Source organism: Zea mays, chromosome 7 (assembly GCF_902167145.1).
Source record: "Zea mays cultivar B73 chromosome 7, Zm-B73-REFERENCE-NAM-5.0, whole genome shotgun sequence".
Lineage (NCBI taxonomy): Eukaryota > Viridiplantae > Streptophyta > Magnoliopsida > Poales > Poaceae > Zea > Zea mays.
In genome coordinates this window covers 99,917,094-99,944,850 of record NC_050102.1, presented here as the reverse complement: position 1 = coordinate 99,944,850, position 27,757 = coordinate 99,917,094, and the positions used below count along the sequence as shown (strand labels likewise).

Below are 27,757 nucleotides of genomic sequence, written 5' to 3'. Positions count from 1 at the left end.
GGAGTGCTATCAAGAAGATTGTAAGCAGTCGTGGCATTATTGTAACCAACATTGACATGGTGGAAGACTCTATTATCACATTGACAGATCTTAGCAAATCGAGGACGAAGTAAGATACTCCAAGCCAAGGTGTGGCTAACTCCAACGTGGACTAGGCAAGCATTTTAGGCTTAACTGAACCACGGGATAAATCACTGCTTCTGTGTGCTTTGCTCTGTGTTGTGTTCTATCTATTTGTCTTCATTACTTTTCTACTTGTACTTCAATACTTATCTGTGGTATAGGTTGTCTTTGAAGTGCAGGATATTTTGAGATATGAACTTCATCGGGCTATGGGTAGGGTGGCGGCAACGGGCGCGATCAGCGACGATGTGGGCGCGTGGACCAGCGTGGGCGGGGCCGGGGCCGGTGGCGGGCACGGTTAGAACGGCGTGGCAAGAGAGAGACGTACGTGGATCGGATACTCGGATCGAGTGAGCGAGGAGAGAGAGGGAAGCAAATGGTGTGGACGTGTGTGGGCGTGTCGTTCCATATATCCTATAACTTCTGACGACCTAGATCTGACAGACATCGGACATAATACTATGTTCTATAGTTTGTTCCTAACCACTATCAGAGATAAGTTTATGTCCGACTATCTGCCTATACCGTACGTCAGACATGAGTTGTACGACGGACGTCCGTTTCGTGTTGTGATAACTTGATTTTTTTTAGTTCACAAAGCTGACTGCGGGGGTATTTCTCGGTGCAAAAAGATTACTGTTTTCTCTATGAAGTGACGCTAATAACTCTATATAAATACTACGAAGACAGGTCCCCTGCCTCCTACTCCTAGTGCTGCGATGATCGTCGTTCCTCAGACGACCGTCAATATGGCGCTCGCATTCCTGGTTTTGCTGCTGTTATTTGCTCCTGTCGCCGTCAGCCAGCAAGGTACCAATCTCTCGCTCCACTGCACCGTCGATCCGTACGTCGACCACACATGCACATATGGCCTCGATCGGAACCGATGAGCCGTCGATCGTGTGGCATGCAGGTTTCCTGAGCATCGACTGCGGCCTGGACGCCGACTCCAGCGGGTACACGGACAAGGTCACCGGCATCGTGTACGTCTCCGACGGCTCCTACGTCGACGCCGGCGAGAACCACAGGATAGCGCCCGACCTGGAGGGCACGTTCGAGGGGAGCTCTCAGACGCTGAGGAGCTTCCCGTCCGGGCAGCGGAACTGCTACGCGCTGCCCACCGTGGCTGGGACCAGGTACCTGGCGCGGGCCACCTTCGCGTACGGCAACTACGACGGCAAGAACAGCTCGGCGCTGGAGTTCGACCTGCACCTGGGCGCCAACTACTGGCAGACGGTCTACCCGAACGCGCGGAGCAGCAACGCGCACGAGGCGGTCTTCGTCGCGTGGGCCGGGTGGACGCCGTGGTGCCTCGTCAACACCGGCCGCGGCACGCCGTTCGTGTCCGTCTTGGAGCTCAGGCCGCTCGGAGCCGCGCTCTACCCGCTGGTCACACCCGGCCTGGTCGTATCCACGTTTACACGCATAAACATGGGGGGCAGCGTTTCGACTACGCGGTATGTTAGTTCTGGGAGGTCCACCATGTTTCAACGGATGGATCATGTTTGTTTTTGGCGGCTTCTTTCGGTCGAAAAGGGTGTTTAGTTCCGCTTAAAGCTTAGTCATTTTTAGTCTATAAATTACCAAACCCTATGACTAAAATATACTTCTTCCATCTTAAATTTTAAAATATTAATCGTTTTTGGATTTTACTAGTCAGTTGCTCGTGTTTTACTACAGTTTTTATATATCATATAAATAGTTATTAAGATATTTATTCAAATATAATTATTGTTTATTTTTAAACACTAAGGTACGTGTGGTCTAATGGTAAGCCCAAATTTTTAGAGTTGGGGGTGTGGGTTCGAGTGCTTGCTCTGCACTTTGGGTAAGGTGGTAGCTGAGAGAGGTATTGAGATATTTATTCAAATATAATTATTGTTTATTTAGTTAAAGTTGAATATAAAGAGATTTTAATCCCCTCAATTACCTTCGTTACACGTGCAACCGGCCTAAGTGAAATCAGTGCTCTACGAGCTAAACACCCAGCTCAATTGATTCCACTCTATTTGATGTGTGACCAAGTGTGCAGATCCCTTTAGGGTTAGTTTAAAAGAAGGGGAAGCAAACCAGTGAGAAAAAACCTTTCATGTATAATTAAATATTTTACTGAAACGCCATTTATATGGATTTATTACTATGTGAAAAGAGGAGGATCGAATTTGGATTCTCAAACTACGAATAGTGCCCCTTAAAAGGCTAGTATAAAAATGACTCAACTTAATACTTAGATACATAGAGTGCATAATAATACCCCTCCAAATTCAGAAAAATCTCGCTTTCTAAAAAAAGTCAAATAAATTCTAATTTGGCCACGTTTGTAAAAAAAGTTTCAAATAAATATCATCAGAAGAACTATAAAATATATTTATATAGTAAACCTATTTAGAAACATAACTATTAATATTGTTTTAAACCTTTGTCAAATTTAAGAAAGTTTGACTTATCCTAAACATGCAGTTGTATTTCTTTTCTTTGACAAATGTGTTGGCATCGATCTGGCGATCTGGCACCAAACATTAGAGGTGTACTGTCAGTCGATGCCCTCTACGACGGCACGGACGGTCCGCGACCTCGCTATAGGAGCGACTTCTTTCCTACGTCGCTCCGGACTGTCCGTGCTCTAGGTTGGATGGTCCGCGATGGCGTAGAGTCGTCTTCTTCCTCGCAGGAACCTAGAGCTCACCCCTAGGGGAGAATCTTAGGGTGTTCTGAATCAACATGTCACCCAGAGAGTCCCTAGACGATGTAGAGTCGTCTAGAAATTAAGAAATCAAGTTGAGGAACAAATCTTGAATGGATAACATGATTGTTGACCTCTGAGAGATAAGATTCTAGGGTCGTCTTGGGATCGACAGACCACCCAAGACGATTTTAGACAACGTAGAGTCGAATAGAGGTGAAGATGACGCCCGAGGTCAACAAGCCACCTAGAGTGTCTCCAAGCGACGTCGAGCCGAAAAAAGTATGATATGTGAACTACAATTACGTCTACGCTACATCTACTCTTGGGGCAGAAATGATAAAGTAATAGATTGATTTGATTGGAATGTGTTTGGGGTCCATAATCGGTCTTACCCCTTTATATTTATAAGGAGAGGTTGGACCTGTTCCTATGCGAGATCTAGTAGATCCCCACGAATAATTTATGATATATGGGATAAGTACTCTCGTCCATGTTTATCTGATCGCGAGAATGCAGATCGTCTGAGCTCTGGGGCCAGATCGTCCGCCCACTTTTCGTGTTCAACAAAACGCCTCTTGCCGGTAGTTTGGATCTCAATAATTAGGGATTAGAGTAACTTCAACAGACCGAAATCTCATCCGTGTAAATCTATATAACCATTGATAAAAATGGACTGTGTAGAAAACTTTTAAGAAAGAAAGAAATTTTAGAGGTGGTCAGCGCGGTCGCCTCTGACATATGATTTTTTAGAAAGCCAAAAAATGTCTGTTATACTTAAACACAGGGCCCTGGGCACATACTACATCTGCACAAAAATATACGATGTCGTCGACTTTTTTTTAAAAAAATTAACCACACGTTTTATTAAAAAAATCGTAAGTTGTCATTTTGTTTTGTTTTGTTTTGTTTTGTCGCTTAAGATAGTTTGAGTCTAATTAAAATTTTACATTTTAATATTTTTTAAATAAGACGAATGATTAAAGCTTTTGAAAAAGTCAATGATGTCATATATTTATGAACAAAGTGAGTATAATACTTCTCTATATTATATTATACCCTAATTTATTAGGCTATCTTTAGAATGCATGAATTTCGGAGGAATCACATAAAATGTTATAAGCAATTTTTAGATGCAACTATTGGTAAGTTGTGTTAATCTATTTTAGAGACGAATAACAATTTTCAAGAATAAACATCTTAAAATGTATGTCTCCATTGAATTAACAGAAATAGTAAAGTGCTCATACGTTGTTATGATTTTTATTTATGTTTAAGTATAGAATATAAAAAGACAAATACATGTGTTTTGTGATGTCTAGGTAGAAATGTGGATTTAGCGCCAACAACCATGTTTAAAATTCCTATTTATACATAATTTTACCATTTGTACTATTTAAATGTGAGGAGTACAACAACGATCAAAACTGTGGAACTAAAAAAAACCAGTGCTTTAATATAGCAGAAGGATGCCGGAGAAAAGAGGGTCTGAGGGGCCGGAAACCCGGAACCTTCCAATGCACTCTATACTATACATTCTCAATTAGCTAACTATTTGATAGTGTAATTAGCGAGTTAATGATGCTGTTTGTGTTTTGAATTTTTGTCTCACCTCTGTACTGATTAGAGTATTTATATAGTTGACGATTAGGTCTTTTTATTGTTACATATCATATACTCCTACGTCCTACCTAGTTCGTTCTTAGGGACTCGTGATGTTTTTGTTTTTGATTCTCACTACCAATATACAAGTTTCTCTTGATTCCATGAAGGTATCCTGACGATCCATACGACCGTTTCTGGTGGGCGATGGACGAAGCTAGCCCACGGTGGGTGAACCTGTCGACCACGCGGCCCATTCAGCCGGACACCAGCTCCTACGCCGTGCCCTCTCGTGTTCTGCAGACAGCCGTCGCCGCGGCATCGAACAATGGCACGGCGGCGGCGCTCACCGCCATGAACTGGCAGTACGACACCAAGTACTCGTTCATGATATTCCTGCACTTCACCGACTTCGTGCACAGTCAGATTCGACAGTTTGATATCCTCATCAACGAGAACGAATCCGGACCGAAGTTCACGGCGTACAACGACACATGCTACCTGATTCCAACCCATGTGCACACTGAATCCTACAGGGCTGCCGGCGGCAAGTACAATGTCACTCTTGCAGCAACCAAAGCCTCCGTGCTGCCTCCGATGCTCAATGCGCTGGAGATCTACGTTCGCGTCCCTTATGAGAGTCCGACGACTCTCCCTCAAGACCGTAAGCTAGCCCAGCTCCCTCTTCCCTCAATCGGAATTGGATGTTCAGTTAGCTGTTAGCCTTCTTCGTACACCATTTCTATGACGAGTGCAAGTGCAGTCCAACCCACTGTTGCGCTTGTGCGCGCCTCTAAACAATACAGACCCTGTGCCCCAGGTGCTCGATTGAATGCCGCTTGAGGCTATGTCGCTGAACTGGGTCTGAACCCAGGATATTCACATGGTTTGTCAAAGATTATACTTTGAATTGACCCTTTTTTTCGTTTTCCTCTCTTGTTCCTTTACACGCAGTGGTTTTTCTAAGTCAGTATGTATCTGGGTGATTACACCCAGTTCCCATGACTACAATTTTTTTGCATGCTAGTTGACGCCATCATGGCTATCAAAACCGAGTATGGAGTCAGGAAAAACTGGATGGGCGATCCATGTTTTCCAATCAAATATGCTTGGGATGGTGTGAAATGCAGCAATGCAAGTGGTAACACATCGAGGATAACATCACTGTGAGCATCTCATACATCATGATCTCGTATGTGATGGTATATTATTGGTGGATTCCATAACTGATTTATGTTCAATTACAAATTCTCTTGCAGAGACCTCTCCAACAGCTCTTTGCATGGCACAATATCTAATGATTTTACACTGCTCACAGCACTCGAGAATTTGTAAGTGCTATCTAACTGCAGGCCAACGTCCTCTGCTCTTTCATTATTTATGTCCCAAGATTTCACGCTGAATGACTGGTGATCCCATTCTATTACCTGTGATCATGATAAGTCAGTTTCTTTGTATTACATGTTGTCGGATAAGAACTTTGTTTGTTCGATCAGTCTAGAGATTTTTTTTGGAGTGAGTCAAGACTACAGGCGGATTACAGGTCTCTGTTTAATTATAATACCATAAACCATTTCCCCAACCTCAAGCCTCTATAGTTGTTCTGTTTTCGTGCATTGCACCTCATTTGGCGGATGTCTTGTTTTGTTTGAAATCTGTAGCTGCCAATCGAATGGATCAGGATATAGTAGGAGAGCCGTTTGCACTGGTGGCCTCTGACGTAGGGCTCGTCGCAGTTGAAGCACAGGCCTTGGCGACGGCATTCCTGCTGCTCCGCCGGCGTGAGGCGACGAAATTGTCGGATCGACGGTAGGGCAGCCGCGACCGACCGTGGAGCGCCGCTCGACGCGGTCGAGGCCTGGGTGACTCGTTGTTGTTGCTGCGCCACGCGCTGGGGGCCCGTCGGAAACTGCGCCATGAGGCTATTGGCGCGTAGCTCGAAGGCGCGGGCCAAGTAGACCGTCGTATGAAGATCCTGGGGTGCGCGCAACGCTACATCGACGAGGATATGGTTCGGTAAGCCCCCCACGAACAGCTCCGCCTTCTGAACTGCGCCGAGGTTGCGCGCGTGGCAGAGGACGGCGTTGAACCGCTCCGTGAACTCATGTACCGTCGTGTGGAACTGTAGCCGACCGAGCTCCGCGAGGCACGAATCCCGGACGGGAGGCCCAAACTGTAGGTGGCATAGCTCTTTGAAGCGCTCCCATGTCGGCATCCCAGTGTCCTGCTCCAGGGTGTAGTACCATGTCTGAGCCGCGCCCCGAATATGATAGGACGCAAGCCACATGCGATCTATGGCGGGCGTCCTCTGGCCAAGGAAGAACTACTCACAGTGATTGAGCCAGTTCAAGGGGCCCTTGGTGCCGTCATACGTGGTGAAATCCAGCTTGTAGAATTTTGGCGGGATTGGATCCGTGACAGCCCTGTCATGCGCCCGGGGTTGCCTGGATGAGGCGCCGTGGTGGGGGGGGGGGGAGAAAAGAGAGTCACATCCACCCCCCGTATAGGACGCCTGGTGTCGGCTGCGGCGCGACGATGGTGATTGGCGGCGTCGTCGAAAAGACCGGTGACAGTTCAGGTCCCCGCGCCCATGCTGGGATCTCCGACGACGAGCACAGGAACTGCAGCTGATGGAGCGGTACGGATGGCGCCATTAGAGCCGGATGCTGTGAAGCTACCATTGTCGCGCTGGCCACAGACGGCAACGACAGTGTGGGTTGTGGCTAGGTGCCCGCCAGGTGGAGCTTGATCTCGGACAGATTAGCTTGCAGCGCTGCCAAGTTCGTGGAGAAGTGGAGGATGGCCGCTGTGAGCTATTCGTTCGTCATCGTGGGCAGATTGTATGACGACCCAACGGTGGGAAGGCCCAGCGTGGAGGTCAGGGCGAGCGTGGCGGCGGTGGAGGGTGGCGCGGTGTGCGGCGTGGTGGATGGAGGCGCGGCGGCCATGGAGGCCGGTGGGGATTGCGACGAAGAACTCATGGTGGCCGGAGGATCGAAGGTCTCTGGTACCAAATTGGTAGGATTGTGGATCCTACCAGGGATCTCCCTTAGCCTATAAGGATGAATAGCTGCGCGAGGGAGATGGGGGCGGCGGCGCTGGGGCGCCGTGGCTGACCTAGGCTGCGCGGCAAGAGAGGTTGATTCCAACTCCTGGCTCCCTCAGGGAAGCCAGAATAATCTGATTCTGCTTAATTCCATAGATGACCTTTTACAAGTATTTATATCCCAGCTGATGCTTATCTGATCTAAGGATAAGAGCTATGAGATCTCTTCTAATCCTTATCCAACTAACTAGAGATAATCTCTAATCTCTCCTTTTTATTAGCTAATCCTTATCTAATCTTATCCAACTAACTAGAGATAATCTCTCCTTTTTATTAGCTAATCTTTATCTAATCTCTCCTGGCCGTGGGCCTTAGCCCTCCTAGCCACCAATGTCCCTACGCCTGGTGTAGGGGATGCCGGTCATAACAACCATGCTCTTTATTTTTTAATCAAAGGGCTCCAGCAAATTTAAATCGACGTAATGCAATTTGAAAATTTGTTATTGTACCATACTAACCATAGCATACTTGTCAGGACTATGTTCCCAATGATCGAACTATAACACTTTTATTTCCTGCTAGTAGTTTCAATTGGATTTTTAGGGAATGGTTATTGTGTGTGTCTCTCCTTCGAGCACACACACAAGTGTTTTTATTGACACTTTTGCAGAGAGGTTCTTAGGGACATACATAAAAGCACGTACACACACCAACACTCCCCATCAAGATGGGCTAAAGATGTTGATCATACCCGATGTTGATCATACCCATCTTGTTACGTATAGTCATACTTTCACTAGGATCTAACCCTTTTGTGAAATAGTCAGCTAGTTGTTCCTATCTTTTACATGTTTCAATTTTAATTTCCCACTATCTAGCTTCTCTTTGATAAAGAATCTATCAATCTCTATGTGCTTGGTACGATCATGTTGCACCAGATTGTTTGCAATATTCATTGCAGATATGTTGTCACGGTTTAATACCATATTGTCGTTCCTCATTAGTTTCAATTCAGCCAATAGATTCTTCAACTAGATCATCTTGCTAAGGCCCAAGGCCATTGCTCTGTATTCAGCCTCAATTGTTGACCGAGCCACAACCTCTTGTTTCTTACTTCTCCAGGATACAATATTACCTCCCACAAAAACACAATAACTAGAAGTAGACCTCTTGCTATCAATGCTACTTGCCTAATCAGCATGACAAAAGGCCTCCATGTCTAGGTGTTGGTTCTTTTTGAACCAAAGGCCTCTCCTAGGGCTACTCTTTAAGTATTTCAGGATTCGATACACCGCTTCTGCATGTCCTTTTCTTGGATTATGCATGTAGTGACTTACCACACTCGCTGCATATGAAATGTCATGTCTTGTGTGGCATAAGTAAATGCGATGACCAACTAGCTATTTATAGACCTCCTTATCAACCAGATCACTTGCCTCCGCACATAATCTATGATTCCTGTCAATTGGCGATGCTATAGAGCAACATCCAATTATCCATGTTTCAGCCAACAAGTCAAGGGCATACTTCCTTTGAGATAGAACTATACCTATTGAAGACCGAGCAATTTCAATCCCAAGGAAATATCTTAATTGTCCAAGATCTTTGACCTCAAAGGTGTCCCAAGCTTTTTTCCAAGCACTTGCTTTCTTCAACATCATCACACTGATCACTATATCGTCAACATAGACTGCTAATATAGTGATATGTGATCCTCTATGCTTATAGAACACAATATGATCCCCATTGCACTGGGTGTAGTACATGTCACAAATGGCACACTGAAACCTATCAAACCATGCTCACGACGATTGCTTCAGGTCATACAAAGATTTCTTAAGTTGACACACCTTTCTACTTGATTGCTTATTCATAAATCCAAGAGAAGAATTCCATATAAACCTTTTCTTGTAAGCCACCATGAAGAAAAGCATTCTTGATATCCAATTGATGAAGAGGCCACCCAGAATTAGTTGCATTGGAAATCAATGTCCTCAATGTGCTCATTTTTTCCACGGGTGCAAAGGTCTCATCATAATCAATCTCATATGTCTTACTATAACCTTTTGCAACCAGTCTTGCTTGTACCTATCCACCTTTCCCTCAGAAGTTTGTTTTATAGTGAACACCCACTTACATCTCACAGCTCGCTTTTCGTTCGGAAGTGAGACAAGTTCCCATGTATGATTCTTCTGAAGTGCCAGAAGTTCCTCCTTCATTGTTGCTTTCCACATAGGATTCTGCTTTGCAGCATCACTAGGAATAGGCATTGTTTGTAGGGATGCATTGTGTGAATATGACATTAAGTTTGCTACATCGTGTTCAAAGCCATAACAGTTGACAGGTTTATGTGTTCTATGTTCATGTCTTAATGCAAGTGATGATTCTTCCTTTCAACTACATTTTGAGGGGTACCTGGACAAGTTGTCGGATGAAGCATTCCTTGCTCCGAGAGATATGCTTTAAACTCATTATTGATGTACTATGTTCCATTATCAGAACGAAGAATATGAACTTTCCTATTAAATTGAGTGATCACCATCCTATGGAAATCTTGAAAATATTTTAGCACTTCACTCTTGTGTTTCATCATATATCCATGTCATACGACTATAACAGTAAATAAAGGTGACAAACCATTTAGTGTCATTCACAAAGGTAACAGGGCATGGACCCCAAACATCATAATGCATTAATATGAAAGATTCACAACTTATAAGGCCAACATCACTATATGTTGATCATGTATGCTTGCCAAGTTCACAAGCATGACACACAAGTTCTCTCTTCTTTAATTTACTAAATAACTCAGGATACATCTTACTCAAACTCTCAAAAGATGGATGTCCCAGTCGACGATGGTGCAACAAAGTATCTTCCTTCACATCTTCCTCTACTGCCAAAGTTGCATATGCTTGGTTGATGAACCACAATCCATTAAGCTTGGCTCCAGTCCCATCCTCTTCTCCTTAAAGATACAAGTGTGCTCATCAAATAAGACTGTGCACTTGAATTAGTCAATAATCGAACTAATAGAAAGGAGATTAACTGGAAATGAAGGGACATGAAGAACAGAAGGAATGTAAGATGTGGTGTGCATCCAACTAACCCTAAACCTCTAATAGGCTGAGAAGTTCTATCAGCAGTTTGAATTGTTTCTAAATGAGTGTACGGGTTATAAGATGCAAATGAATTGAATGAGCCTGTCACATGTTTAGATGCGCCTAAACCTATAATCCTGTCGGGCTGGACCCAACCATCCTGTGGCACGGCGCTGCCTACAGGCTGCCCCAGGTGCCCCGGCAGACGACACCTACCAGCACCAGTAGCGGTGCCTTCGCTGCCACTGCTGGGTCACGATTTGACATCCACTCAGTCGGCGCCCGCGTCCAACACCGGCTCCAGCGCCGCAGGCGGTGGTGCCTCAGCCTGCGGAGCCCCCTGCGCGGGAGACTCGTTCCCGGACGGGCTCCCTGCTGCCCCCATACAGCGATATGGGTTCACCGCGGCGGCCTCCAGCTTGGCGTCGCCGCTGCCAGGCTCCAACCGCGTCGCGCTTGCCGATGCAAATTGGCGCGTGGCGATGACTGACGAGTACAAGGCTCTTGTTGACAATGGTACCTGGCGACTGGCGTCTCGTTCCTCGCCCGCCTCATACCAACGTCATCTCCGGCAAGTGGGTCTTCAAGCACAAGTATCGTGCTGACGGCTCCCTAGCTCGCCATAAAGCTAGGTGGGGTCATTCGTGGGTTCTCACAGTGGCATGGCATCGACTACGACGAGACGTTCAGCCCGGTTGTCAAGCCGCCCACCATTTGGGTCGTCCTCAGCATCGCCGCTTCTCGCTCCTGGTCGATCCATCAGCTGGACGTGAAGAACGCCTTTCTCCACGGCCACCTGAACGAGACCGTCTACTGTGAGCAGCCGCCCGGCTTCGTCGACCCGGCCGCCCCCGACCACGTGTGCCTCCTACAGAAGTCCTTGTACGGACTCAAGCAGGCGCCTCGGGCTTGGCACCAGCGCTTCTCCAGCTTCGTACAGCGGTCCGACTTCACCGCGTCAGCCTCCGACACGTCTCTTTTTATTTACAAAGAGGGCGCTGACATCACCTACCTGGTACTCTATGTCGACGACATCATCCTGACAGCCTCGTCGACCCGGCTTCTTCGTCACCTCACCGAGCTCCTTCACTCCGAGTTCGCCATGACAGATCTCGGGGACCTTCATCACTTCCTTGGGATCTCTGTCACGCGTTCCAAGGACGACCTCTTCCTCTCCCAGCATCAGTATGCTTTTTTTTTCTTGAATACGTAGGAGAGCTGCGTATTTTTGTATTAAGAAGAAGAAGAAAATGGGGAGAAAAAACCCTGGTACAAAGGTGTTACATTTGGCAAACCAAAACCAAAACACACCCCAAACACCTAAGACACCTCTTCTAAATGGAAGAAAGAGAGCGCTTTGGCTCCAGCCATACGCCAACCCATTAACTCCTCCCTTCTAGCTGCCAACACCACCGCATCGCTAGGGTTACAATTATAAAAAACACACCTATTTCTATGTTTCCACAAAGACCATGAACCCAAAATGACTAGAGAATTGAATCCCTTGGATAAAGGTTTGCCCACCCTGGCAGCACTATTCCTCCACCAGGTTTCAAAACAGACGTCAACATGGGAAGGGCAGAGCTCCTGGAAACCACCTGTCTGCAGAAGGCTGAACCAAAACTGTTTTGCAAAACTGCACTGAACCAGCAAATGGTTGATAGTTTCTTCCATCTGGTCGCATAAAGGGCAAGACTCCGGGTGATCCAGGCCACGCTTAGCAAGTCTGTCAGCCGTCCAACATCTATCGTGCTCCACAAGCCAAAGGAAGAATTTACACTTTCCTGGAGCCCAGGATTTCCAAATGCGTTCAGCAGGCTCAAAGCTAACAGAGCCAAGAAGCAAAGTCCTGTAAGCTGAACTAGCCGAGTATTCACCCGATTCACTGAACCTCCAGGCATGCACATCGGGAACATCCGGCTGAAGAACCATCCCTTCTAGCAAGTCACAAAGGTCCATGAGATTAGCAAGGGCTGTAACAGAAATAGCCCCCCTCAGATCAGCCAACCAATTGAGGTCAGGCAAGGCGTCTTTGACCAGGCGCCTAGAAGCAATGCGCTTGGGCACCATACCCAAGACAGCAGGTGCCACCTCCTTAATACATTTGCCATTTAGCCAACGATCCTTCCAAAAAAGAGTATCAGACCCATCTCCCAAATGAGTGATAACAGCCGCAGCCACCAAGCTTTGCACAATGTCGCAAGTTTGAATCTGAAAGTCTGACCATGGCTTAGTCCTATCAGATTTTTGCAGCCAAGGCCACCTAGCCCGCAGCGCCCAGCTCATGATCCGAAGGTCACTTATGCCTAGACCCCCAGGTCCTTGGGTCTAGTGACTTTGGGCCAAGTCAGCAGACAATGGCCACCATTCACCTCCTTCCTCCCTCTCCACAGAAAGCCTCATCTAATCTTATCGATTACTTTAACAGCCCAAGGAGGGATGTCCAGCGCCAGAGCAGCATAAATTATTCTTGATGTCATCACAAATTGAACATAAATGGCTCTACCAGCTTTTGTCATCAGATCAACTTTCCACCTAGGTAACTGGGCTGCAGTTTTATCAACAATTGCTTGAATTTGACTTCTCCTAAGCTTTCCAAGAGAAAGCGGGAGGCCAAGGTACTGACAGGGAAACTCCGAAATGGAACATGGAAGGAGCTCCTGAACACAAGCAAGATCCGCCTCAGAACATCGAATAGGAAAAATATTACTCTTCTGAACATTGGTCTTCAGACCGGACGCATCCCCAAAAATCCTAAGGATTTCCAGAATCAGAATTATGTCTGAGGGCACCGGCTTGAGGAAAACCACCGCATCATCCGCGTACAAAGAGAAACGGTGCTGCAAACTGTTCGTGGAAAGAGAGTGAAGCAGCCCTTCATCAGAGGCCCTCTGAATTAGCAAGTTGAGAGTGTCCATGACTAAGATGAAAAGCATTGGAGATAAAGGGTCCCCCTGCCGAAGACCCCGCTGGTGAGCAATGTAGTCCCCGGGAACACCATTTAATAAAATTCTCGTCGAAGAAGAGGCTAACAGCCCACAAATGATGTCACACCATATCTGCCCAAAACCCAACTTCTGCAGGACTTCCAGCAAGAAAGCACAAGAGACCGAATCAAAAGCCTTAGAAATGTCGAGTTTGAAAAGAATGCGGGCTTGCCTTTGACGATGAAGAAACCTTGCAGTGTGCTGCACTAGCATGAAATTGTCTAAGATAAATCTTTTCTTAATAAACGCTGTTTGATTAGGAGAAACCATATCATTCAAATGCTGAGCCAATCTGTTGGCCATCATCTTTGTTACTAACTTCGCGAAGCAATGGACAAGGCTGATTGGACGAAAATCTTTCACTTGGGCTGCACCCTCAACCTTAGGCAAAAGAGTGATAAACGCTGAATTGAGCAGCCCCATGTTTCTAAATTTTCGAGCCCAAACACAAGAGATCGCTGCCATAACATCAGCTTTGATTGTTACCCAATAAGCCTTGTAGAAACGACCGGTGAAACCATCCGGGCCCGGAGCTTTATCCGACGACATAGATTTTACAGTGCCCCAAACTTCTTCCTCTGAGAAAGGCACATCCAACTCATTTAGATTGAAAGAAGGCATCCCAAGGGCATCAAGATTAAGAGAGTTTTCTCTCCCCAAAGCAGTCCCGAGCAAGCCATCATAGAAATGGAACAAATCATCAGCCTTATCCTCATGTGATGTCAAAATAAGCCCTTCACTTGTAGATAATGAACCAATAAAATTCTTCTTCTTTCTTAGTCTAGCCTGAGCATGGAACAGGGAAGTATGAGCGTCCCCTTCTTCCAACCAATTAATTCTGGACCAAAGACGGGCAATAGATCTCGACAAGGAGGAGAGCACCAAGATGTGCTTCTTAAGGGTACGCCTTAACCAATCCTCACTTGGAGATAGAGTCCTGCTGTCATGAGCCATCTCCAGCCTATGAAGGAGCTCCCGAGCCATTTCAAGTTGTAGTTTTAAATCCCCCACTTTATTATCACTCCAACGTTGCAAAGCCTTTGTCGTAGCTTGTAATTTCTTGGAAAGACTAACAAGAGGGAACTGGCCTGCGGGAATCGAACTCCATGCGTTAGCCACAACATCCTGGAAACCCTCCAATTTCACCTAGAAGGCCTGGAAATGGAAGCGCCCTTTCCTTTTATTAATATCACGCAAGCCCAACAAGAGAGGGCAGTGATCCGAATCTTGAGTTGTAGCACTCTGAAGAAGGCAATCTGGAAATAAATCTTCCCAATCAGCAGTACAAAACATCCTGTCCAATCTGACTAAAGTAGGACAGGCTTGCCCATTCGACCAAGTAAACCTGCGCCCAATCAGAGGAAGCTCCAGTAGGGCAAGATCATCCTTCCACCTTCGAAACCTGCCCATCATAGCACTATCAACATTGGAATTACTCTTGTCTTCATCACTCAGAATCATGTTAAAATCGCCAACAACCAGCCATGGCCCAGAACAGTGGGTCCTAATCAATCTGAGGTCTTGTAAGAACTGAATTTTCTCATGATTCCCTTGAGGGGCATAGACACATGACAACCACCAAGATGACCCAGTCTCAAGGCTAAAATTCACCGAGACACAATGGTCATCAATCCTAGAGCCACATGAGCTGATATTATTCTTCCAAGCCACTAGAATCCCTCCACTAGCCCTAACTGAAGGTGTGAAAACAAAATTCTGAAACTTTGACCCAAGCAAACGGAACACAAACAAGCGAGAAAAAACTGACATTTTTGTTTCCTGGAGGCAAACAACATCAGCTTTGACTGAGTCCACCAAACAACGTACAACATCCTGACGGGCCGAGCCATTAAGACCCCGCACGTTCCAGCACACAATTTTTTACGGATCCATTTGGAAAACCATTGAAAAAACGACCAACAATACACACGGAGGCGATCAGGCCTGCACCACCGCACCCTGCAAGTCTTCTGGGACAGTCCAGTTGAAGAGAGCCACAAGAGCTTTAACTTGCAAATCAGTCAACCGCTCACCGAAAACCTTGGCATAATTATCGAGAACCTCCAGGGACAGCGATTCAGGTGGATCCCCACCAAGAAGGTCGAGCTCATTAGCAATCCTCCATTTTCCTTTCGAAACTCGTGCTGGGGCCATTACCTTTTTAACATCTGCTCCAGCCAAGCGCCTGCTCCGCCGAGGAAGAGATCCCTCACGAGGTGCCCTGAGGCGACGCTGCCGCTTCTGCGGCACACACAGGGCCCGAGCGACCGACCTGGACATTCGGCGATGAAATCAGCGGTGGTCGCTGACCGAGCAGCCGAGAGAGGGGATTGTTGAGCAGCAGCCCCTCTGCGCTTCCTTCTGAAATATTTGATGGGGGAACAGGGCCACATCCTGAGCCCTGCCCTAACAGCCTTCATGGAGGCCTTCAACACATTCCCCACTCGGGTAGCGATGGCAGGACCACCCGGGAGGGATGAAGATGAACTCAAAGTCTCCATCGCCGGAACAGAAGAGTCAACATCGGCTATGGACAAGAAGACCTCGCCACCCGGGCCATCGTGAGCATCTGGATTCTCTGATGATGGCATAAGACCCACTGGGCTCCCAGAACTAGAAGGAGACAGGCTAGAAACAGCCACACCCAAAGTCACAGTGGCAGGCCCATGAACATTCTCCAGGGGCAGACTCAGCCCAGCATCAATGCAGCCAATCACCGGCTCCACAGCGTCTGCATGCGTGTCCACAGTAACCAAGGCGACGGAAGGCGCTCCTCTAGGAGAAGAAACGCCACCGCCATGCAACCCAGCCTCTGCATGTGCCACATGTCGAACAGAGACAGGGGCAACACCAAGTCTTTCACGGACGTGCCTTCGTGCTGCATGTGCTTCCCCAGACTCAGCATGCCCCATCTGAATTGAACTGTTCAGCCTGCACCGACGAGACCCGGTGTCCTGATCATCATCGAACGCCGGCGACAGAGGTGCAGCAGCGCTATGCACCGACGGAGAGATCAGAGACACATGGGCAGTCACTTGGTAAGCAAGCAATCTTCTCTCAAGTGAGGTAGAGCCAGGCGTCATCATCAAAGGATCCGGAACAAGGAGCTCCAACAAATTTGGAATGAGGTGTGGACGTCGGCACCATCCAAAAACCTTGAAAGAAGAGAAGTCGTGTCGATTCACCGTATCAGGATGGAGCTCCACATCAGTGCAGTGATCCCTCAACAAATTCTGAGCAGTAGCCAAATCCCAAGCATGAATTGGAACCCCTTTGAACTCCACAAGAACAGGGGATGGAAAGGCCACCACCTCGGCATGGGCAAGTCTAGACCATCTTAGGAACTTGAATGACCCAGAAAGAGAATTGAAAACAACACCATTGTTGTACACCTGATTAGCCACCTCTTCTGAATTCAAGATCAAGACAAAATCTTCTGGGCACGAACGATGAACGGAGAAGGACGACACATCCAGCCCGAAACCAGCAGCCACCTCATCAGCAAGAGTTTCAGCAGCCACCCTCGGTCTTGAACCAGTAACAACGACGAATAGAGCACACCGTCGCAACCGCAATTCTTCTCTTGCAAGCGCATCCGCACGGTCCAAAATGCAGAGATGTGTGGCTTCCACCATATCAGGAACAACAGGTTGTCGAGGGGCATGCACCCTGACCGGCTCTAGGGAAGAGGAACCGGGTGGAGGTGCAACTTCACTGGAATCCTCCGTAGGTGCAACAGGGGCGGTCTTAGGCCTTCGACCCCACGTACGATGGCGGCGTTTCTTCGTGCCACCCAAGGGAGGCTCAGCCACCCCAGACCTCTGGATGGCCGGGATCGGCGAAGAGACCCTGCGCCACTCCATGGCGCGTCTAGGAATGTCCAAAGGCTTGTGAACCAGCTGAGGGCCAAGACGATCCCACACCGATACTGAAGCTTTGATCACCTGCGCAGCACGAACCTTGCACTTAACTGCACGATGTCTGAGCCCCCAACACTTGAAGCAGCGCACCGAACGTCGTCAATCCGCCGCCCGATGAGAGGAAGCCAGACAGTTAAAACACCTACCCCGGAGATCCTCAGGGATCGATCGACGGGGAGGTGACGAAGGAGGAAGTCGACGAGGTTCGACCCTAACCCAGCCCTCCCGGCCAGGAACAGGCCTACACACAGTTCCAGAGGGGCGACCTGGACGTTGCACCACCGCGAACTTCGGCCTGTGCGGAGGTCTAGGGAGGGATTGCTGCGCAGCCGGCTGGGGCGGAGGGAGCAGCAGCACGTCCTTGAAAGTCCTCTGCGAGGCACCGCTTCCAACGACACCAACACCCAGGGCCGATGATGACGGGCTGGCAAGGCTGGAAGATGCCCACCGCTGCGCCTTGGAACGTCCAGTAGGGGAGTACGGACGAGCCGCGGGAGACAATGTCGCCACACGGGAGGGGGAGGAGGCAGTGGTCGCCGGACTCGGGGTGAGCGCCGGCGAGGGGCTAGGTGGTGCGGGGAAGGTGGGGCGGGCACCGTTAACGGAGCGATGGGCGGGGGAGGCGGAAGGGCACGCGGGGGAGGCGGGAGGGCGGGAGCCGAAAGGGCCGCCGAAATGACCGCCATCCAGCATCAGTATGCTGCAGACCTGCTCCAACGCGCCGGCATGGCCGAGTGTCACCCTATGGCGACTCCTGTTGACACTCAAGCCAAGCTGTCTGCTACGGATGGCGCCCCGGTGGCCGATGCCACCCAATACCGTAGCCTCGCAGGAGCTCTACAGTATCTCACGCTGACTCGGCCGGATCTCGCCTATGCCGTTCAGCAGGTGTGCCTCTTCATGCACGACCCACACGAGCCTCATCTGGCACTGCTCAAGCGGGTCCTGCGGTATGTCAAGGGTACCCTTTCCACTGGACTTCACATCGGTACCGGCAGCATTACGAGTTTGTCTGCCTACTCCGACGCTGATTGGGCAGGCTGTCCAGACTCTCGGCGCTCCACTTCAGAGTACTGTGTCTTCCTCGGCGACAACTTAGTCTCATGGTCCTCCAAACGACAGACTACGGTTTCTCGTTCGAGCGTGGAGGCTGAGTATCGTGCCGTTGCGCACGCTGTGGCTGAGACTTGTTGGCTTCGTCAGCTGCTCCAGGAGCTTCATGCACCCATCTCTTCGGCGACAATCGTCTTCTGTGACAATGTCAGTGCTGTCTATATGACTGCCAACCCTGTCCATCACCGTCGCACGAAGCACATTGAAATTGACATCCACTTTGTATGTGAGAAAGTTGCTTTGGGACAGGTCCGGGTGTTCCGTGTTCCATCGTCTCTTCAGTTCGCTGACATTATGACCAAAGGGTACCTGTACGGTTATTTACTGATTTTAGGTCCAGTCTCTGTGTTCGTGACACTCCCGATTAGACTGAGGGAGGGTGTTGGAATGTAACTGTGACAGCCCATATAGGGCGCCTGGCCCATTAGGCCCATGTACTCTGTAACCCTAATGTAACCCTAGCCTACGGGCTATATAATGAAGGTCACCCCACCTGTTAGTGGTGTGCGGTGTGTTTCTTCTCTTGGGCTCTCCCAAAATGCAAGTTTTTTCCCTTTGGTTGGCAATAAGGAATAAATGTTGGACTGCTGATAAACTCCAAAGGAGAGGTTTGCAGTATCCGGTGTGTTGTCTCCTTTGTGATCAAGAGCAAGAAACGGCCCAACATGTCCTTTGCACTTGCAGTTTTGCCAGGCAGTTTTGGCATCATATTTTGTCGCTAATAGGGCTGGTTGATCTCACTCCTATTATTGATGAAAGCTCCTTTGCTGTATGGTGGGGAAGGCTCTTAAAAAAGTGCACAGGAGCAGGAAAAAAGCCTTAAATAGCATGATATATCTAGGGGCTTGGCGCATATGGCTTATTCGTAACAATACTGTTTTTGATGGAGTGAATCCTTCCATTAGCTTTGTCAAGAGACTGTTTTTAGATGAGTTGATCTATTGGGATAAGGCGGGTGCTAAGCATCTGGAGAGTCTTGGGCTTATTATTGCTTTAAATAGGGTTTAGTCGGCCTCTCCTTTGCTTCTGGTTCTCCTCTTATGTTGTTGGAGAGGAGGCATGAGAGTTAGGATCTTGATGCTTAGGTCCAGTTTTTGCTGCCCTCCGGGCTTTGTATTTTAGTCTATTTGTACATTTCCACATTTCCTCTCTTAATACAACGATGCATAGCTCTCCCGCGCTTTCGAGAAAAATACTCCTCAAACACCATTTCTGCCATTGCCCACCAAACAAATGCACAAACCAGACTTGTTCCCCAGGACAAACAAGTACACACTGCAACACTAATCTCCCTTCTTAGACTACCTTCAACGAATCCCTCCGGCCTCCCCCTCCATGCTAGGGGCGTCCTGTTCCTCCAACTAACAACTCTCCTAGCGGTACATTGTGCTTTCCGGTATCCATCATCACTTGTGGAGGAACAGGATGACTACTTTTCGGTACCCATCATCACTGGGGGAGGAACAGGACACCCCTAGCGTGGATTTGCGTGCACACAGAGAGTTGTTAGTTGGAGAAAAATAAATAAATGATGATGAATATGTATAGAAATGATATTTTATTATTGTAGTGGGAGTATAGGAGGAGAATTTAAGGGTAACCAAGGTCGAATTTGGATGATGTGGCGTAAAATTGAATTATAGGAGACAAAATCTAGAAAGAACCTTTGTAGATAGTCTTACCAAGGCAATACCAGTACAGCAACAGACGAGCCCCTCAAATCCCCCTTTTCTTTTCTCTTTCCACCGGTCCCCGAGCTGCAGCACAAGAAGCGATTCCAGCTGTTGTCTTGCATCTCCCTTGTGCTATCTCACCCCATGTTCGCACAGGAAACTGAAGAAGAGGGGTCAGGGCACAGACCGCTTCACGCAGCAGCCCGCCCGCGGTCGCGCGTGCAAAAGGAGCGCACTTGCGAAATGAGCTAGAAGATGGCGATTTAGTGGAGGCGAAAAGCTGCGATGGGGCTGGGTCGTCGATGGAGAAGTGCTGGCAGCGTGCCCTAGCTCTGGTACCATATTGGATTTTTGGGGAATGGTTACTGTGTGTAGTCTCTCCTTGGAGCACACACACATTGCTGTTTTTATTGATACTTCTGCAGAGAGGTCCCTAGGGGCATACATAAAAGCACACGCACACACCAACAGCTTCATATATCATAAATCACGTTATAGAATGATAAAATCTAGATCTTGCCAAATTTCTCTCATGTAGAGTTTGAATCAATTATCTATATACTTTTGTCTTACTGTAGTTGTGCAAATGTTTCAGGGATTTATCTTACAACAAGTTGAGCGGATCAATACCTGATTCCCTGCCAACTTTGCCTTCCCTACGAGTTCTGTAAGTTCATATTTGTTGCAAATTATTACCAAGCCAAGGAGTTACCAATCACATTTCACTTTGTACAGAAATGTATCTGGCAACCAGCTGAGTGACGAATCCCTATGTAAAAATTATACTGGACCACTTATTTTCAGGTTTTGATTTATTCTCTCAAAATCCATTCCATTAATATGCTTCTGAATTTTATATTATATTTCTTGCTGTGACCTTCAAACAAGTGAATATTTAAGACATTTTTTTCCTCGAAAATAAGTTCAGATCTGATTATCTTATATACTTCCAGACGTGATTTTGATGGCTCAGTATGCAACAAACCTTCACCCAGCCCGTCAAGAAATAAAGTAGCTATCATAGCTATTTCAGTAGTGGTTCCTGTGTTAGTACTAATTGTACTACTTCTTACATATTTCATCTGGTGGCAGAAAAGAAAGCCTATTGGTGTGCACCCTATTGCTCTACTATTTACTGACATGTATTAATGCTTTCAGTTTATAATACCTGACTCAAGTAACTTGTCCTTTCTTATCTGATACTAGTGCAACCAGTACCCACACATGGCTCAACAAGAGATCCAGAACCTGATAATGCTTCAGGAATCAAAAAAAGTTATGGCTACAACCTGAATATAACTGAGAATCGTCAGTTCACATACAAAGAGCTGGAGAAGTTCACTAATAATTTCAAGAAGTTCATAGGACAAGGAGGTTTTGGGCCCGTCTACTATGGCCGTTTGGAAGATGACACTGAGGTTGCTGTCAAGATGCGTTCTGAATCATCGTCACATGGGCTTGATGAATTTTTAGCTGAGGTACCACATTTCAGTGGCCTAGAAAAGTTGAAGGTGTATTATCAATTTATTTTTGCAAATAATATTTATTCCATACCTTGTTGCATAGGTTCAGAGCTTGACAAAGGTGCATCACAGGAATCTAGTGTCTTTGATTGGTTACTGCTGGGAGGAAGATCATTTGGCGCTGGTTTATGAGTACATGCCTCAGGGCAGTCTTTTTGATCATCTGAGAGGTTTGTCTATGGAAAGTCTATTGAGTATTGATTTAGGCATAACCAGTTACGTTGCCTTTTTCAAATTGCTTTTGAAATGTCCATGCATGGTTTGGATCTGAGAAACTATCTTGACTGACTGATATATAAATTCTGGCATCTTGAAAAAAAGGCCTTTTGGGGGTATCTACACATCTTCCTACTTAAGTGCCTAATCCTTAGTGACAGAATGGTTGAGCCTAATCCTTAGTGACAGAATGATTGCGAAATATTTGCTAGCGTCCTGATTGTATCGTCAATCCATCTTAACATTTGGGATGGGGTGACTTGATGCTGTGAGCTACAAGTCTACAACCCTAAAATCCCACCACTTGCCTGCGCTTTATTTTCTTTTACTTAATGACTTCAGCTAATGTGTATGTTAAAGGATCTGTTTTACTTTGGCTATTAACTATATATATTGCAATTCCATTATACAAGATCATAACAGAACTAGGAAAAGGAAATTTTCCATAAAATTTACTGAAACTGAGACGTCAAGCTGTTAAACTGTTCTGTTATGCTAAAACATTGAAGGTAAAAATGGTGTTTCTGAAGCCTTGAATTGGAGGAAACGTGTACAGGTAGTGCTTGAAGCTGCACAAGGTATGCCGCAATAAAAAAATCCATGAAGAAAACTGGAGCTAAGTAAATCCTCCATATGATCATTTACTGTTATTCTCATGTTTTGGCATTTCCTGTGATACATAAAGGTCTGGATTATCTGCACAAGGGTTGCAGTTTGCCAATAGTCCACCGTGATGTGAAGACCAACAACATTCTCTTGGGTCAAAATCTGCAAGCTAAAATAGCAGATTTTGGACTTTCCAAGACATATCTGAGCGACACACAAACTCACATATCAGTCACTCCAGCTGGCACAGCTGGTTACATGGACCCTGAGTAATGTCTTATCTTTCCCTGTGTATTCTATTAAAATTTTGGTATTTTTCCCCATGTAGCTTATTTTTGGATGAGTGCTAAATGAAAGAAAACTAGTACATGGTTTCCTTGCATTTTTTCCTTATTCAATAAAATTATACTCGTCTGGCGACTATTGGTGTGTTTTGCGGATGCGCATGTAGTGCAGCTTGAGTGAGGCATTGTAGCCAGCTGCTGTTACGAAGTGCTTGTCTTGTACTCCCTCTGTCCTATATTATAATTCGTTTTGGGGTTATAGTGGGTTCATACAACATTTGATGTATGCATTTTAGATATGTGTCTATGTTTATCATTATCCATTTGAATATAGACATAAAAAGAAAGAGATAAAACGGATATTATTTTGGAACGGAGGGAGTAACTTGTTGTCGCTGTTTCTTCAGGTACTACCAGACCGGAAGGCTCAGTGAGAGCAGCGACGTGTTCAGCTTCGGAGTTGTTCTGCTTGAGGTAGCCACAGGCGAGTCCCCGACATTGCCAGGCCAAGGTCACATCAATCAGCGCGTTAAACAGAAGATTGCCACTGGCAACGTTGGCTCGATCGCTGATTCGCGACTTGGAAGCGCCTACGACATCAGCTCCATGTGGAAGGTAATCGACACCGCTGTGATGTGCACGGCGGACTCTACTGCTCAGAGGCCAACGATGGCCACAGTTGTGATACAGCTGAAGGAGAGCCTGGCGTTGGAGGAAACTCGTGAAAAGGGAAGTAGCAACAGGGTGAGCCGAGGGAGTGATGTAGAAGCTATGGCGTCCACACTTGGTCCATTCGCAAGATGAAGCTGTGCCTGTACCTGGATTCAGTTCATGGTTGACGCTCGTGAACTCCTTGTCATGTGAAGACAACTAGTAGCGTATAATTGTGGGCTGTTTTGAACCAGCAATTGCTTGTGTGTGTATGGACTTTGACAAAGGTTTGGTGTGAGCTTGCAGCTTCTCCAGAATCCAGATGTCATGCTCTGTATGTATCTTTGACAAAGATTTCCCGTGTCTATATATAACTGCATGGTACTAATAACATAAAGGATTGACTTTGTTTGAAGCGAGGGATCGAGAAATTGAGCGTGAGCCGTCCCATTCCACCGTGCACAGCCCTATTCAATTTCCAACAGCTTTCCTTAGATATTCCATTGCCACCATGATTACAATTTTTTTCGTTGTTCATCTGCATTTTTTGTGTATTTTACTGGCTGAGTTATATCACTATTATCAGCTTAGACAGTTGCCTTTCTTATATCACCATTTTTGTGCATTTTACTGGCAGAATTGTGACCCAAAGGTTCTTGATAACACGTGCGTGTATGCGAGTAACAATGTTTGGATCATCTCCCGGTTCTCTAAGCACTACTGTATCCCATACTTTAGTTGTTCGTACTTTTGCAAACACGTTGTGTTCGACACCAAAAAGAGAGGGCGGACGGTCCGGACGGTCCACGCCTGTGGGCCGGACGGTCCGCGCGTGCGCAGAACAGATTAGGGTTCCGAGTTTTTTTGCTGTGTTTGTTGGCTAGATTCTCGAAGTTAGCTCGGGAAGTTTGTTTGTAAAGGGTCCAGCCCCCCTCCTCTATAAATAGAGAGGTATACGGCCGATTTGTAATCATCAATCGAATCAATACAACTTCTATTTCGCATTTATTTCCAGTACAATTAGGAGTAGTTCTAGTTTAGTTATAGTTTAGCCTCTCGATCCCCAAATTCTCCGCTTCTCTTCGACTCTACGTCGATTAGAGGAGTCTAGGTCGGCCGGCCCGAGTCTAGACAACTCCTAGGATCTCTCCTCCCCGACGGGGTCCCTCCCGGGAGCGAGATCCAGGCGCCGTCGGCGATCTTCCGCCGCCCCTGCGTACGCGCGAACCGTCCGGTCGTCAGGCAGGAGCCCTAGCCTTGCACCAGGCCGCGGACCGTCTGGCCCCTGCACGCGGACCGTCCACCCCTGTGTAGAGAGCACCGCCACGCCTTGCACCAAGCCGCGGACCATCCGGCTCCTGGCCACGGACCGTCCGCGCCTGACCAGAGGGCACCGCCACGGTTCTTGTTGAGTGTTTGGCGCTCCAAAAAGGCGTCAACATACTTTTTGGTGACTCCGCTGGGGACAACACATCTAGACCTATCAAATCGGCCCTCAATGGCCGGTTCAAAGGATAGCTCTAAAGTTTCCACCAGCAATATCATCACACCGACATGGGAAAACTTGCCGGCTGAAGAACAACTCCTATTCGAGGAGCGCCAGGAGCAGCTGATCCAAGAAGCAAAGGCGAAGTTCCTGGCCGACTTCAAAGTGGACAGGAACAACAAAGTCGTTCGGCAACGGGCGGCAGATCTGGCTTCGCTCCGACCTACTACGATTACCCCCAATGTAAGTAGCACCAACGAACTCCAATCTCTTAAAGCTTACATAGACGAACAACGAGAACAGTTGCAACGTATCGTAGGGGATATACAAAATGATCATGAAAGGCTAGTGCGTGTGCTTGATAAGTCTACTATGGCAAATCTTCCTTCGCACGAGGTTGAATTGAGGGAGTACACACATAATTCATCGACTACAGGTTGTCACGACCAGTCACAACCCCTTTATGGGATGCCGATGGACATGTACCCTAGGCAACGACAACCTCCCACGCATATCGGCGATAAATTTGCCGATCTGTGCATGTCCGGATCGTCCGCACGTGGCCGCGGACCGTTCGGGCCAGCGGCGACCGATCCCATTTTTAGAAGCGAATTACCGGGACCTGCACCCAAGCCGCCACATGCCGTGCAAACCCTAGATAGCCCATTCGGACCGTCTGCGTATGGCGCCAGACAGTCCGAATATAATGTCGGACGGACCGGCCACATGGCCGGACGGTCCGGCACAGAGTTTTTTAAGGAGGATGGATATCCAACTCCGTATCCGTCCCAGCTAGACTCCCCATCTCACCATATGACACACCAGCACCATAATATAATCTATCAAACCCGTGAGAGTGAGTACTTTCCGGCCCCTAGAAGGCCAGAAAGGAATGGCCAGTCCTATGAACCTCATAGGGCATGCATTAACGCGCCGCAAAACCCAAACCAATGGGGAGGAAAACAACATACCAACATCCAAACAAACTCACCCATATTGGATCAAAGAGCCGGTGGTCTCCCACCGGCTGCCATCGACATAGTAAGGGAGGAAATAGCTAGGGCGTTCGGAGATAAGCTCGGAGTTAGTATAGTCTCCGGGGGGCAGTCATATCGGAGACCTTATGATAGCCAGTTTGACCAGCTCCCATACCCACAAGGGACCAGAATACCTGAATTCACAAAGTTTTCGGGTGACCAAGAAAAGAGCACGCGTGAGCACATAGACCAGTTCTTAGCACAGTTAGGAGAATTGGCCGACATCGAAGCATTCAGTGTACGTTTATTTTCATTATCTTTAACAGGAACTGCATTCACATGGTATGCCACGCTCCCTCCTAACTCCATTTTGTCGTGGGGAGATCTAGAACAAAAATTTCATGAACATTTCTTCTCTGGCGATTGTGAGCTAGATTTAGTAGACTTAGTAGCCCTACGACAAGAAAAGGATGAATCGGTTAGTGATTACATCCGGAGATTACGGGATACGAGAAACCGATGCTATCAAATTCATTTAACAGATAAACAACTGGCGGGAATAGCCTTTGATGGATTGCGCTATTATTTAAAAGAGAAATTAGACGGCATCCAGTTCTTTACGCTAGCACAATTACATCAGAGAGCTTCGGCTTGTGAAAGCCAAAGCAAAGAACTAGTCAAAATGGTTCATCATAATGTCCATATAGTAGAACACAGTCAAAGTAGTTCGGACGGTGAATCAAAGGAAATTCACACTGCCGAAATAGTTTGGCCTGAGCAGGCCAAATCTTTGGCTTGCTCCTCCTTACAGCCAGTTCAAAAGAAACGGCAGGAGGAGATTAAGTTTACATTTAATGTTGGCAAATGTGATAAGATATTCGATGAATTACTAAAAAATGGTAACATTAAGATTGATTATATCGTTCCACCTACTGACGAACTAAAGCGTCGCGCATATTGCAAGTGGCACAACTCATTTTCCCATGCCACTAATGATTGTAATGTGTTCCGACGACAAATCCAATCGGCCATTAATGAGGGACGATTGAAATTTCAGGAGGACACAGAGTCCTTTCCAATGAATATGATCGACTTCAATGGCAAAAAGGTCCTAATTCGACCCAGCACAGCCGATAAGGGCAAAGACAAAGAAGTCATCATCGGCAACGCACGGGAGGCCGATGGAAACAACAAAATTGCTTGCAGGAAAGTGGGGGCCGAGAAGACTCCTGATGGAGGGGAGACACTGAAGGTGACCATCACAAACTCCGGCACTGGAGGGCAAGTGCAGACAAGGGGACATACGCAAGAACCCATACTGCGCATCGCGGACGGTCCGGTGCCCAGGCGCGGACGGTCCGTGACATCGCCAGACGGTCCGGAGCGTTCCAGTGGACGGTCCGGCAACACCGAAGAACCAAGGCGACCACGTACCTTCAAACCACGACGACCAGAAATAGGTACGTGGAAAACTAACATGTTCAAGGCAACTGGTCGGTTGGTAAAATCCAGCCCGACCTTTGATCAATTATTGTCTAAATATGTGAAAAAGAAGGCTGGCCCCAGCGACCGGCCACCAAAGCGACCTCTCTTACCCACCCAGGTGCGATGGCAGGTTAGGCCGATTGGACCACCACACCAATCGGAAAGGACAGGAGGTCATAATGTTCAGTTAAGACCTAACGTACCTGCATGGACACCTCCACCACCATATCCATCTATGCCATATCCATACACATACATACCTCCACAATATGTCCCAAATC

The 27,757-nt window shown here is 47.3% G+C and overlaps 1 protein-coding gene across 1 annotated transcript; it reads left to right on the top strand.

Annotated features, from left to right (window-relative positions):
- The first annotated feature begins 840 nt into the window (after positions 1-840).
- LOC100217265 (putative receptor-like protein kinase family protein) lies at positions 841-23,941 on the top strand. The gene is made up of 13 exons (NM_001359571.1): positions 841-933; positions 1,037-1,580; positions 4,579-5,072; positions 5,436-5,574; positions 5,668-5,739; positions 20,844-20,915; positions 20,984-21,052; positions 21,202-21,356; positions 21,455-21,726; positions 21,815-21,941; positions 22,497-22,565; positions 22,673-22,862; positions 23,285-23,941. The coding sequence occupies exons 1-13, from the start codon at positions 843-845 to the stop codon at positions 23,679-23,681; spliced, it is 2,691 nt and encodes an 896-aa protein (NP_001346500.1). The 5' UTR covers positions 841-842; the 3' UTR covers positions 23,682-23,941.
- The last annotated feature ends 3,816 nt before the right edge of the window (positions 23,942-27,757 follow it).